This window comes from Dermacentor variabilis, chromosome 8 (genome assembly GCF_050947875.1).
Source record: "Dermacentor variabilis isolate Ectoservices chromosome 8, ASM5094787v1, whole genome shotgun sequence".
Classification (NCBI taxonomy): domain Eukaryota; kingdom Metazoa; phylum Arthropoda; class Arachnida; order Ixodida; family Ixodidae; genus Dermacentor; species Dermacentor variabilis.
In genome coordinates, this window is record NC_134575.1 from 76569140 (window position 1) to 76583991 (window position 14852).

The 14852-nt window shown below is 45.1% G+C and overlaps 1 protein-coding gene and 2 long non-coding RNA genes across 8 annotated transcripts in view; 1 reads left to right on the top strand and 2 right to left on the bottom strand.

The window, feature by feature from the left end:
* Positions 1–1197, top strand: part of LOC142591120 (uncharacterized) — a 6626-nt gene extending 5429 nt beyond the window's left edge. The window contains exon 2 of the long non-coding RNA XR_012830347.1: positions 589–1197. This is a non-coding gene — a long non-coding RNA (uncharacterized LOC142591120). The remainder of the gene's footprint in view (positions 1–588) is intronic.
* A 1534-nt stretch (positions 1198–2731) lies between these two features.
* On the bottom strand, positions 2732–6481 carry LOC142591121 (uncharacterized). The gene is made up of 3 exons (XR_012830348.1): positions 6365–6481; positions 2914–3065; positions 2732–2839 (listed from the first exon to the last, which is right to left on the bottom strand). It is a non-coding gene; the product is annotated as an uncharacterized LOC142591121 (long non-coding RNA).
* A 4418-nt stretch (positions 6482–10899) lies between these two features.
* LOC142590340 (uncharacterized) overlaps positions 10900–14852 on the bottom strand; it is a 139960-nt gene continuing 136007 nt past the window's right edge. For all 6 annotated transcript variants that reach the window (XM_075702396.1, XM_075702393.1, XM_075702395.1 and 3 more), the window contains one exon: positions 10900–11050. In XM_075702396.1, the coding sequence (XP_075558511.1) occupies positions 10993–11050 (58 nt within the window). In that variant the 3' untranslated portion in view covers positions 10900–10992. The remainder of the gene's footprint in view (positions 11051–14852) is intronic.

Here is a 14852-nt window from a genome sequence, read left to right on the forward strand (position 1 = left end):
CTGCATTCGATACAGCTATGTTCCGTAATGCCTACTCATGCGTTTGGTCTACCTGCAGATCGATGCCTGCAAAGCGCGCAAGAGCCTGGTCAGCCCGTTTTCGAATCCCGCGTGCTTGACGCACGATGTCAGAGAACTGCCTAGTGTAACATTTGCCTTCGCCACGCCTTGATTGTGGAAAATATTCTAGAGAAAACGTCTTCGCTTTGTCTACTGGTCGTTCTTACCGCAATAGTGCAAAATACCTGGCAAAACTTCTAAAAGCTTCCTAAACAGTACAAATCAACGAAAAAGAAAGCTGAAATGACTGATTTGTTGTTGCATGCGTAATATTATTTGAGCTTACAATATGTGGTTGTTCGCTAAAGAACATGTTTAAGGCTAGAGCAACTCAATATCGTCAGGAACTAAAACAACGACAGCAGTAGTGTTTGATGCTCATCAATGTATTGTGATTGTCCATATGATGTTTTGCACAGTTGCAATGGTTGAAAGCACCAACTCAGCAGTATACAGGACGTCGCATAGAGCCGTGATTTTCTGAACGCCACGTTTAACGTGTGGAACGTTTTCCGGTTCACTTTGCAGTTGTCGAGCCAGTGGCGCACCTGTTGGAAGTCTGTGCCCAGTGCAAATGCTCCTCCCCCGACGTGATCTCGTGCCGGGTGAACCCCACGACCGGCTGTTATTGCGTAAGGGGGATGTACCGACTCGGAGAAGATGGAAAGTGCATGGAGAGGACGCTGTGCGAGCGGTCCTGATCGTATAGACAATACGGACACCCTACTCGTTATATACCCCCATGTGACGTGTGGACACGAGTGCGGTTACTATGCGTACAACTTGTACTGCGGAAATGATAGCATACAACTATAGAAACTATAAGCGCTGGCTTTGTAGCACCGAATAGGCCGAATGTTTAAGGACAACGGCTAGTGCCCAACGAGAAGGCACTGCCCCGGAGAACCACGAATAACTACACGAAATCGCACCAAAAGCATGGAAGAATGTGGCAAAGGGTCCACTGTGTAACGGAAGCACACGCGACGATTTAATGCCTAATTCCGGTGACGGCCAGGACCTCCGGGAACTGCGGTGCTTACTTTCCCGTGGGACACTGTCGTGACCATGACATCGTTCTCGAATTTTTTTTGTTGCAGCCAATGAGCCGCTAATAAACCAGTGGGAAAATAAAATGGTCTTCAGATATCTTCACTGCGACATTAACAGTAATGGAATGTTGTTATTCGGGCGCAATATGATATGTTCGAATTGTTCTCATTGCACCAGAGTAAGAGAAAATAGTCCTTCTCTACTAAAGCCGAAGTTCCTTGTTCTTTAGCCGAACAAACCATTTCGTATATTGTAAAGGAACACAAAGTAGTGTACGTGTGGAAGTAGCGTGATGAATGTGGAGAAGGCCGGGCGCACTGGCTGCTTTAAATTAAACTTTGACGTTTGAGTTACTCTAGGAACGAGAGCGTTGCTAGAGTACTTGAAGTCGACAGATCTTTGGACTGTTTTTAGACTGGGAGTCTAACTACAATAGTACTCGCTCCTAGGGCTTTCTTGCTTTTTTCCCTCCCTTTTCATTCTTCTTTTCCCTTCCCCTCTCCCCATGCATGGTTGCAAACTCGACGTGCACCTGGTTAACCGCGGCACCTTTTCTTCTTTTTTTCTCTCTTGGCCATCAGTGGGTATGATGAGTCCACAATTTTGATGATAAGCCGCGCAATTTCGCAGCTGCCGGGTGGCACAAGAGACACTAGCACTCCAGGAAGTATAACAGTGTTAGAACGACAGAGAGTTGAGCTAGGTGGCAAGGATTCATTGCTCAAAAAAGGTGAGACGTGCAGACAGGCAGACGTGCAGACGACGTTCATGTTGTTCGCTTCTCTTGTGTCCCGTCTGCACGCCTCACCTTTATTTCACTATAACAGCGTTCTTCGGAAATTTTTTAGCTCGCACTTATTCGTCGTTCCTTTTGCCATACCTAGCAAGACCCCTATTTAACAGTACTTCGAACTTTATTATCAGCAAGTTGCTTTAAATGATGCGGGAAGCCCACCTAAAGAAACTTTCATGGATGACAGCGTGACAGTGCCGTGCCCCCCCCCCCCCCCGGCCCTTGCTTTTAGTGGCAGAGAGGCGGCATATAAAAAAAAAATGAAAAATTATGACCTAATAAATATATTGCATAATAAAGACATACATAATACATAAGCTGTACGGATCAAACTAGCTCCGGCAGCACCCGTAATGAACCATTCGGACGATATATTTTATTCGTCTTCAGACGCACATCTCATAAACCGCATGACCTGCGACTGTTGATCTTGCAATTCACATTTGCACATCTTTAGGCAAATAACGATTCGCTATTCTTGGTCTCGTGCCAGGCTATCTAATTTCACTGAACTCTTTTCAATAATAATCCTCAGGCCAATCCCTCATTCATTCCACGCATAAGGTGCCATTGTATACCTAATATTGTATAAGGCTTATTGAAAGCGATCTCTACACTTGATGAACAAGACAATGTCCTCTGCGAACAGCAGGTCGCCACAATATTTTGCATTGATCCAAATAACTAAATCTCCCCACTCTAACACTATATATAGTGATAGAGATCCTTGAAAAGATCAAAATACCGAGGTAACAAACCGGTACAGGCTTGTTTCAGGACGTGCAACTGCTGCGAACACCAGGCGGGCTGAACATAAGAGGAGTGTTAAAAAATTTTATTTTCAGGAATTCAGTGTCAGTTGCTGGTTAGAGCTCTGAGCAGCGCCACCGGAAAGAATCGCCCCAATATGCCTTGTTAGCCGCTGTCCTATTGCTGAAAGAAATGTTGATAATTAGCACGTGCTATGGCTGTTACTACTAATTTTACAGAATATAAGTAGCACTAACCCATCTACAGTTTCTCCTGCTGGTAACGCATTTGGCGGTCGTCATATCACGTAGCACACCGTGATCACATACACACGGAGATCGAGGAACGAGGCAGGCATGATGAGAAGGGTCAGGACAACCACATGCCATGCAAAGATCCTTAAATTGGACTGAAAAGCACAACGGTCCTATGAGTCTTGATATTCATTTATACGTTCATTTTGCCACATAGTATGTGACTTTGGTAAGGAACGAATATTCCAATAGGGTAAATCATTCAATGCACATTTAATAAACGTTGCACTAAAATCAAAAATGATTTGATCAATAAGGACATCATAAACGGCTAACGAAATTAAGCACGTAGCATCAAAAAGAAGAAAAAAAATCAAGCAGGAAGCCCTTTGGCAGTTGTCCAAGCACGTGTAAGCATTGTGCCACTAGCTCATATTCACGCAGCCCGGTGTTATCAACGTTATGAAACTGGATCCGACCAGTGTAAACGACAGCGCTGCGGCGACGCAAACTAGGCTATAGCTTCAATTTTCGTTCGCTATGTTTATCAAGCAACATAAAAAAACAGGCAGACTGAACCCCAGTTAACATCTACATAAAATGAATAAATCTTGATGTAATTGGCTCATGAATAACGTTTGTGCACATGAAGTGCGGTTTTCAAGGTATAAATATTAGTATTAAAGTGCAGCGTGTTTTACGAAGAACTGAATTTACTTGCAGTGAATATTAGACAGGCTGGATATTATACAGGGTGTCCAAACTAACATTATCGAGAGTTTAAACATATGCAAATGCAACGTAGCTCGACAGAACAAAGGTAATGTCGGTTGCGGTCACTTTGCGATTCCCAAGCAATTTTTTCCATACCGCCTGATTATATAAATAATCTTAATTAATAGATGAACTTCTCAAATATTATAGTTAGATGAAAAGCGTCAACGAGAAAATTGTCGAGCGACGTTAAAAACTCCCGATACAGCTTTCGGTTGCTCAGTACGTGCTAAATAAAAATGTTTTACCGAGCGTGAAAGATGCCCGCAAATGCACGAAAAATTGCCGCGTGATTGGCCGCTCGAGGCCGCAAGAGGCGACTGTGTATGTTACCATGATCGTGAGGCCATCATTATAATTCGATCGTCGTCATTCCAGTTTTCTGGTGCCACTCTCGCCGTGCTGTCGTCGCAACGCCATCGCCGTCATAAGGTCACCATGCATTCATTGTCATATCGTCATCGTGATACCGTTGTGGTCATTCTATCATTGTCACTCCAGCTTCGTGATCATAATCTCAACATTCCATTGTGGTCACTCTATCGCTGTCACTGTACCATCGTCATACATTTCTTGTCATACCGTCGTCTTGAGGCCGCCGTGGTAGTTCAATTGTTTTCATTATAACGTCGTTATCCGACTCTCGTCAAGCCATCGTCGTGATACAGCCGCCGTCATGTGATTGTCATCATTATCATGGTTACGATGTCGTGTTGGTCATTTCACCGTCGTCATTACAGCTTCATTCTTTCACCTTGGTCATGCTGTCGTCGTCGCGCCTTCTGAACCGGTTTAGCAGCCCAAGTTATCTAATTGCTTGGGCCGCCAGGTATTTGCTAATGATCGTGGTACCATTTTAGTCGCTGCATCGCCGGCATTGTAGCTCAGTCATCCTGTTGTTTCCGTGCCGTCGTCGACACACAGTTATCGTGCATTTGCTGTAATGACGTCATCGTGATGGGTTGGTGGCGGTTACATATTCGTCACTCCAGCTTTTTCATGGAAATGTCGTCGCGCTGTCGTCATCACGCCATCGTCGTCGTACCGTTATCGTCACGCATTCGTTGTCATACTGTTTGTCTTGATGCCGTTGTCGTCATATGACTGTCATCCCATAGTCGTGACACTGTCGTGGGAACACCTTCTTCAATTCAGAAATGTTAACCAATTGTCGTCATGCCACTGTCATGATGTTAATTAAGCCATTCGATTTACATCATTCAGTCTTCGTCGCACTACAGTAATCATGCTCTAATCGATTAATCGTGATTATGCCGCTCTTGTCATGCTATTATCGTCGTTGCGTTGTCGTCAGACCGCCGCTCTCGTGGACCCATTGTCGGGCCCTTTTCGTTACTATGTTGTCGTTGCACCATTGTCGCCATTCCTCTTTGTCTTCCAGTTGGCACCACGCTATCTTTATAAAAGTAAACTCATCGCGATCCCATTGTCGTGATGCCAGCACCATCACACCATCTTCGCCACATGATCGTCATCTCATTTTCGTCACGCCATCACCGTCATACCGCTTTTGCCATCGATGTCATTCAGCCTTCGTCTTTCTATTGGCGGCACTGTGTCGCGATCATGCATTGGCGACATTGGCAAGCGAGCGCCACGGAAATCTAGGCTGGTAACGGAGGCACTGCGACTGTATATATAGCTGAAGCAAGGGAAGTCTCAGATAGACAAAAACAGATCGTAAACAGGCCTGATTTCAGCAATGCGGTGTGTCCCTAGATTTCTCGATTGCCAATCGCATTACTGCCTATACTCATCGTAAGATTTGTCCTGCAGCAATCTTGTAATATTGTAATATTTTCTGTTTTATGGTGTCGCTTCATGTGATCAGAAAATTGCTTTCTTGTTTTTCTTACAATGGTTGAAACATTCTTTGTGCTCGCTGCAACCTTCTACAGGTGTGTTAACATTGAACGCCGCAAGACTCACTGAAATCACCAAGTCTGTGCTATTGACTGGCGTTGCATGGATAAACGATATATGTTTACCACTATTATTATGAATCCGTAAAATCTTATAATTGCTGGGGTTTTGCGTGCCAAAACCACGATCTCATTATGAGGCACGCCATAGAGGGAGACTCTGGGTTAACTTTGGCCATCTGGTACCGTGCACGCAAATGCCCGGTACACGGGCGTTTTTGCATTTCGCTTCTGTTGAAATACGGCTGCCGCAACCGCGACTTGATCCCGCGACCTCGTGCTTAGCAGCCCAGCGCAAAATCCACTAGGTAACGAAGACGGGTACTATGAGGCAATTCGATAGTTTATAAAGAGTTGTGTACTTGGCTCGTTGCCAGCAGTTAGCTCCAGGAAATTGCCACCAATTTCGCCTGTCGCACACACATTTCCAAAAATACAATGGATGAGATCGCATAAAGATTATTTGCTGAAGAGAGAGGCTTATGTGAGGTAAGATGAGATAAAACGAATGCGTCTCACACCTGTTTTTAAAAATAAAGACATTGCGGTATAGAAAATAATTATAACCAAATTTATCAAACAAGACTTCTTAATCTAAAAAAAAAACGATTTACTAAGTTTTTCCTTCCAGGGAGAGAACATTGCATCTCTAAATTAACAGCATTGGGATTCTAACACTCAATATTGAGAAACGTCTCACGCTACTGATAGGACGTATAATGAAGCATTCTACATACAAGGCCAACCGAGGATGACTGTCATACGCATGACAACCAGAAGAAGGATTATATAACGCTTGGGAGCATGCATCTCTTCCACAAAAATAGGTAAGTGGTAGGGGCGTCCTAAGCGGCGTTCTGGAGAGAGTGGGTGAAGCGCATGATTGCAAAAAAAAAGAAAGAAATCTGATGTCAAAGAACAACTGACGCAAATATGTTTATAAGCGGGAAGAGTGAAGAGGAACGAGCAAGTATCCGTTTATTTGCTCGTTTCGAGCACGAGAAGCTTTCGCGCTCTCGCAGAGATCAAACAATGCATTGTGAGTAACATAAAGGAGGAAAACGCGTTAAGAAGATTTCTAACCACTTTACGACCCGAGTACGTTCTTTTAAGCCTGCATATGGCAATGTATTTTAGTTTTGCCCACGCACCAGTTGTGCGGCCATCGTCATAGCCAGTTGTTTACAACTGTAGATGAGAATATGCGTATGGAATATTTTTTTTTACAAAGGACAAACTTTCTTCTAGTTCTGAGAAGAGTATAAGTTGTTAAATGAGCGTGTCTCTATTGCGCCTGTGTACAAGTGCATCTCTACCCGTCCATAAAAGAAAACAAAAGAGCTTAAGAATGTGCATAGTTTCGTGTATTCGTCTCTTCTTGTTTAGGTTATTTCAAGCGAATAGAAAACAATAAAACTGACGTTGAGTGGCCGCAGCTTTAGCTGAGAATTTTTCTAACCCTGTTAGGAATTGTTGTTAATGAAATGTTAGTGTAAATTTTCCCTGGATGAAAAGATGTGCGAAATGCTCTAGTGCAAGGATACGTAATGTTTAAGGTAAAACAGAGGAGTCGCACGCAAACATTGACCCCTAACTTAAGTTTCACAAGAATCCGATTTATAGACAGTGGTTGCATATAACTGTGTTTCAAGAAAAAATGCGCCTGCAGAAGCGTTGGCCAAATGAGAGCAAATTGAATTGACAAGTCATAGGACGTGGAAAGAACGCAAAAGAAAGCAAAATAAGGACGTGATAACCGCACCTGTTGAACTAATAACCAATTTACTAGTAACATCTCTCTGTATTGGCTCCGGGGCAGTGCAGAACCTACTTGTTTCTGCACAGCGTATATTCAAATGCAGGTGTCGATATCAAAGCAATATGACTTCGAACGAGTGGGGACAACTTCGCCGAGCGGAATGTGAGAACAGATTTGGATTGCTTATAATAGTCCTACAATTTTAAGACCATTTCAAGCACTTAGTAATGCAGAGACCCAAGTGCCTTAATTGATTAAATAAATGTTTGTTTTAGGAAGATAGCCGGCTGCTATAAAGCAATTTGGGCGATGGTTTATGGTATAGGTGGTGCTTTCAAAGTCTGTCATTGAACGTCTGAAAATAACGCTATGAGATAGTTGATGCAGCAGTAAACTGTAACCGAGAGTGGCAGCATAGGTAACAGAATTGTTTCGGCCTCCTGAGTAACTTTTCTGGGCCACGTAGCCTTGAGTGGTGTAATGGAACGTGCCTTCAGTACAATCGCTTGAACGCGATTTCGTTTGTACAGCCACCCATTACGTCGCACCTGTAGTGTTTACGGAACATTCGTAATTTAGACATGCGATGCATTTCCAGCGCTTAAACGGAAACCGAAGCTGCTGAAAGTACAATACGTAGCACGGCAAAGAGGACGTTGGCCGTATACTGATTTTACTTCCCAGAAAGCCACTCGGCCCATGTGCGCGGGGCATAAGTTGAGGCAAAACTAACTGCACCCTTTAATTGCCAACGCGATAGACGAAGTGCAAGCACAATTCATCATACTTTTTTTCGTTGCTATAGGCTTCAGAAATCACTCCGTATTGTTCATCATTTTACTTTCCCAGAGCACGTGCGCTGTGAAGTGAAAGCACCACGCTGGCATCCCTTACAGTGATCTGCTAAGTGACCTGATCCTGCTAACGCCGTAACCTGCGCCCGGTGGTCCCTTCAGCTGTCCAGCACCAGGGCTGACCAAAGTAACATTTGCCCCATTGTGCGGACATGCTATAGACAACCACTGCGTCACACGTAACACAAGGAGTGGCATGCTTCATTGGGCAGCCGTGGCCTTTGTACATTTGGGCTTTTGGTCATTCACGACTCGGCACATAGGAGCTGACTTTCTCCGGTGTGGAATACAGCACGTGAACACCGCACTTTGTGGCTGTCCTTTGAAGACAGTGCGACAGGTGGTGCAAGTAAGGCCCCACAACTGCTCATTTATCTGTCCTAGTCGAAACGTCTTTTCCTTTCTGTTATTTGGACTTGAGCTCTTCGTGGAAACTCTCTAGCACAAAGCCAATAATCTGTTGCGGAAGAAACAGAGCCGTCCTTTTAAGACACTATGCCATAAAAGGACGGCCACCAACTGCGGCGTTCGCATGCTGTTTTCAGTGGCGGAGAAGCTGTCTCGCCTGTGCCGAGTCGTGAATGCAAACGAGCACAAGTTTCCTACCTGCGTAAACATGCATGCCAATCCTTTCCTTGCGTGTAGCACAGAGGTTGTTTACAACATTCCCTATTATGTGGCAAATTCTACGTCGGCCAGCGCCATTGTAGGCATCGCACCTTGGTGAGACACGAGATGAGAGCGAAGAAATAATGTTCTGTGGGAATGTCTCAGCAAATGCAAGAGATCGAAGCTCACTCAGCTGCTCACTCGACACCCGCTATGCCTCTTCGAGGAGCAAAAAGCAGCTGACGACGGACCGAAACCGACGGCAGTCCGAAACCGACGGCGTTCCGGATTAGGGCCTTGTCGCCTGAAAAGACGAACCATTTCCTCGATAAACAAGGCACAACGCTTTCCTTGGGTTGCTTGTTTCTGGAAAGGATCGCGCGTTCGGCCGTTCGGTTTCTTTAGGCACTGCTGTACGTGTCGCGGGATTGTCGGTGAAATTCCTACTAAATCGGTAATAGAGCCCTCATGGTTCTCGTACCAAGTTCCTGCGGAGTTTTGCGAGTCGAAGTGGACGTTCCGAAGGTTTCGAACGTTATATCCCGACGATTTAAAGGGGCAACCAGATCAAAATGGGCAAGCGAATCTTCGCCACCTTCAAAAAGAACTCCATGGAGGGATCTCTGGGTTAGCAGTGCATGGAGAACTAAACCATGGCGGACGAATAGTCCAGCTATCGCGAGTCTAGTTCATCTGGCTTTTAGTCGTGGTGGACATCCATTCCATAAGAGACACCATAAGAGACCAAGTTCGCTTAGTAGTCCACGCAGGCGTCGGCTCTTTCTAGATGGAGTGGCTGTGATTGTCTCTAGACTACCAGGAGTGATGGCGTAGAACCTATATCAATTGTGTCGCGGGCGACACAATTGATGACTCGGCGTCCACGCCACACACACACACGCGCGCGCGCACGCGCACGCGCACACACACACGCGCACGCACGCACGCACGCACACACACACACACACACACACACACACACACACACACACACACACACACACACACACACACACACACACACACACACACACACACACACACACACACACACACACACACACACACACACACACACACACACACACACACACACACACACACACACACACACACACACACACACACACACACACACACACACACACACACACACACACACACACACACACACACACACACACACACACACACACACACACACACACACACACACACACACACACACACACACACACACACACACACACACACACACACACACACACACACACACACACACACACACACACACACACACACACACACACACACACACACACACACACACACACACACACACACACACACACACACACACACACACACACACACACACACACACACACACACACACACACACACACACACACACACACACACACACACACACACACACACACACACACACACACACACACACACACACACACACACACACACACACACACACACACACACACACACACACACACACACACACACACACACACACACACACACACACACACACACACACACACACACACACACACACACACACACACACACACACACACACACACACACACACACACACACACACACACACACACACACACACACACACACACACACACACACACACACACACACACACACACACACACACACACACACACACACACACACACACACACACACACACACACACACACACACACACACACACACACACACACACACACACACACACACACACACACACACACACACACACACACACACACACACACACACACACACACACACACACACACACACACACACACACACACACACACACACACACACACACACACACACACACACACACACACACACACACACACACACACACACACACGCGCGCGCGCGCGCGCGCGCGCGCGCGCATATATATATATATATATATATATGCGCGCGCGCGCGCGCGCATATATATATATATATATATATAAATCGCAAAAACAGGACACTGCGAATTCTATCGCATGTTTATTTGCGAGAAATCAAGTTTGTTTTTGTTGTTTCTGCGTTGGCGACTTGATTGGCGATGTGCGTGCTGCAGGCGCCCCGATGGACATCAGCGGTCATCTTCTACGAAAATCACGTCTATTGCCCTGCTTTCCATCTGTCGTCTTCTGCAAGGAAACAAATAGTTTCAAAAAGTTATACAATGGTTAAGGATACCGAGGAATAAAAAGTAGGGACCCACAATTCCACCTTATTGGGAAATGTGCAAGAGAGATATTTGTAGCTTCACTTCAGGTTTCAGGAGAACTGACAATAAATGTGACCAGCGACCTGAAAAAGATCGAATCATCAAGAGGAACCGACAAGGAGTACTAAGCACAGTTTTCGCGTTCCGCCTAATTACATAATTAGCCTTCAATAATTGTTGAAATTTTCAGATATTGCTTATAGATAAAAAGTGTCAATGAGAAAATTGTAGAGCAGCATCAAAAACTTCCGATACAGCTTTCTGTTGCTGAATACGTGCCACATGAAAGCGTTTTTGCGTGCGTTGAAGAAGCCCGGGAATCAACGCAATATTTCCGCACGACTGGCCACTTGATGCACTTTGCGTGTATTCGCAGGATTCTTTCACGTTCGGAAAAACACATTTATGTAGCACGTGTTGAGAAACAGAAATCTGTATCGAATGTTTTTGGTTTTGCTTTGCAATTGTCTCACTGTCACTTTTCATCCAAGTATATTATTTGAGAAGTAGACTAGTTAAGACAAATTATGTAATTAGGCCGAATGCAAAAAATGATCTAAGTATCTCCAAGTGACTGCAAACAACCACACGTTGGTTGTATCCAGCTACGTGGCATTTGCGTATATTTAAATCTTAGTGCATGTAAGTTGGAATACCCTGTATATGTACCAACTAATTTTCCGCCATCCTCGACCGTGCATCTATCCCTCTGGCACCCATTCTTTAACTGTAATAGTCCAGGGCAGATAACTTTTACACCATCACAGTTACAGCATGGATACCAAGGGAAGAGAAGAGCTGTCGAGGACGCCAGAAAATTTGGCGGGGTGATGAAATCACGAATTTAGCAGGCGCCACTTGCTATCGGTTAATAAGACGGTGGTAATTGGAGATCACTGGGAGAAGCCTTCGTCCTGTAGCGGGCATAAAAATAGGCTAAACACACACACACACACACACACACACACACACACACACACACACACACACACACACACACACACACACACACACACAGGCACGCACACACACACAGGCACGCACACACACACAGGCACGCACGCACGCACGCACGCACGCGCGCACACGCACACACGCACACACACACACACGCACACGCACACGCACACGCACACGCACACGCACACGCACACACGCACACGCACGCACGCACGCACGCACGTTTGAGCCCAATCAACATTGAACTAAGCAGCACAGAACACACCAAAAACTAATAGGCTTTAAATAGTACACAGGAGATCATGGTGCAGAATCTAAATAAACGCGCACACACACACAAGATACATTCTTTAACAATATCTTGCTGCTTCTGTGGTTTTAGTGTTCAAAGCAGAATCTTCATCGCTGCTATATACGGGGAAATATTACATACTTGTGAAACAGCAATATGTTTTACGAGCAGTACATCTGAAATAACACAAAATTAACAAAGTTCCTACCAGTAACAAGGCTGTTGTGCTTGTTGATAGGGGCGGTGCAACAGAAGTTCATAAACCTCACCGTGTGAGTTTGCAGCTTCTGCCAAATTGCATTAACTGCGTAACCACATTACACGGCGGCCCTTTGCCGCAAGCTGAGAAGGCAGTTTTCGCACTGCTGCAATGGTGCTACAAAATATTTGACTGCTATTGGCAGTGTAGGCTAAGACCTTTCTGATGGCAAAAGCGCCTTAATGGCGACGCTTTGGTACATTTGCCTGGGGACCATGGTCCATCCCAAGATTTCTTCTTATAGTCTATTAGGACGATATAAAACCAACCTTATAGAGAAAAAGCTTTAATAACTGCGGACTATAATATTATAGGTAACAAGGTTATGCACGAGAGCATACTGGGTTTTATGCCGGGTCGTATATGATAATGTAGAAGTGCCTCGAGCGGCCAGTCGCGCGGCAATTTTGCGTGCATTTGCGGGCTGCTTTCACGTTCGGAAAAAAACACTTTTATGTAGCACGTATTGAGCAACAGAAAGCTGTATGGGGAGTTTTTCGCGTCGCTCTTCAATTTTCCCATTGACACTTTTATTCTAGTTAAACTATGTGAGCAGTTGATTACTTAATTAGGACTAATTATGTAATTAGGCAGAATCAAAAGATAATCTGATTATCTGTAATTGACGGCCAGGAACGCTACCTTGGTTCTGACCAGCTGCGTGGCACTCGCATGTTTGGAAATTCTGGCTAAAGTTAGCTGGGACACCCTGTATATTGCGTGGTTGTGAAGAAGAAACCTTGAGAGTTAGCGCCGTGTCTGTATCCTTCTTTTACTGGTGTTCCGTCTATCGCGTTGCTTTAAATTCCAATCATTTATCGCTGCTACAAATTATAACACATGCTATGCTTTCGGATATTCTAACAGATGTTAATAATTTGTTTTGGTGTCTGAAACGCCTGCTGCAGCATGACTGCCCAAACGTGCTCGCAAAATGACGACTGCAACTAAAGGATTACAGCCTTATTGCAAGAAACCTAGCAATGGTGATTTTAAACGTTAAGCGCGAAGTGCACGATGCCTTTATTAGATCAATACTACATGGTCTGTCGTATAGGACCCGTACAGTAAAAAAAGAGATATATATATATATATATATATATATATATATATATATTATATATATATATATATATCTAGCGCTTAAAAAGGCTTCAGAACAAGGTGCTTTCATTTATATTTATAAATATCGCAGGCTATATTCTCCTAATGAAATGACGAGTGCAGATAGTATCCCTACCTTAGCTGCATGCCGGAAATTAATACGTATAAAATCCTGGCGGAACATTAAATATGGAAAGACTAAAATAACTGCACCTCCATATCTTTAGTCCATCAGCAGACGAACAACGCGCCCACGCTCAGAAGGACTTCCTGCAGCCTATTCTCGCGAAAAAAAATACCTCCAGAGTTTCTCTGCTCGCAAAGTTTCGCACTGGACCTTTCTCACTCTAGGAGAAGTTAGGTGAAGCCTTTATACTCCTTTGTAGGCTTCACCTAACTTCTCCTAGAGTAAGCAGGATCCAGTGCGAAATTGTAGAAGGGAAAGAGGAAGAGGAAGACAACGCTGTTCGATCTGTTGCCACCTCAGCTCTGTAATTATTGCCTAGGTTTTGCTATACATTAAGTAAGTTATTTATATCTTTGGAAGACGGCCGCATCTTTAAGGCGGTACTGTCCCTATGGGAAGGGCACGGCTGCTTTCGCGCCGGCATCTTTAAAGGGACCGCGCCATCCGAAGGTAGCCGGCGTGGTGGAGGCGGCCATGGCCTCGCAAGGCGTGCAGCTGCCAGACATCAGGGACGATCAGCAGTCCAGTGCGTCATCATCGCTCAGTGGGGACGACTCAACTATCGTCGACCCTGACGAGGAAGTGGCTGATATGGCGGAAGTGGACAGTCACAGCTTCAAGGTGGTGAGTCATCGGAAGCAAAGAACGGCCGGAATCCCAGTGGTAGTTTTACCAACAGAGAAAGGTGTTAATTTGAGAGAGCGGAACCCTATCAGGCTCTTGGAAGCCTTTAAAGCTCTGCTGTGATCTGCTCCGATTCGCAGTCGCTTCACAATGCAAGGTGCTCTTCATCTAGATATCGCAACGGAAGAGCAAGTTGATATTCTTCTACGGTGCTCTCAGATTCGTGACATAAGAGATAAAGCCCGGTTGCCCCACTCCTATATGACTAAGAGATGTGTTATTAGGGGAGTACCAGT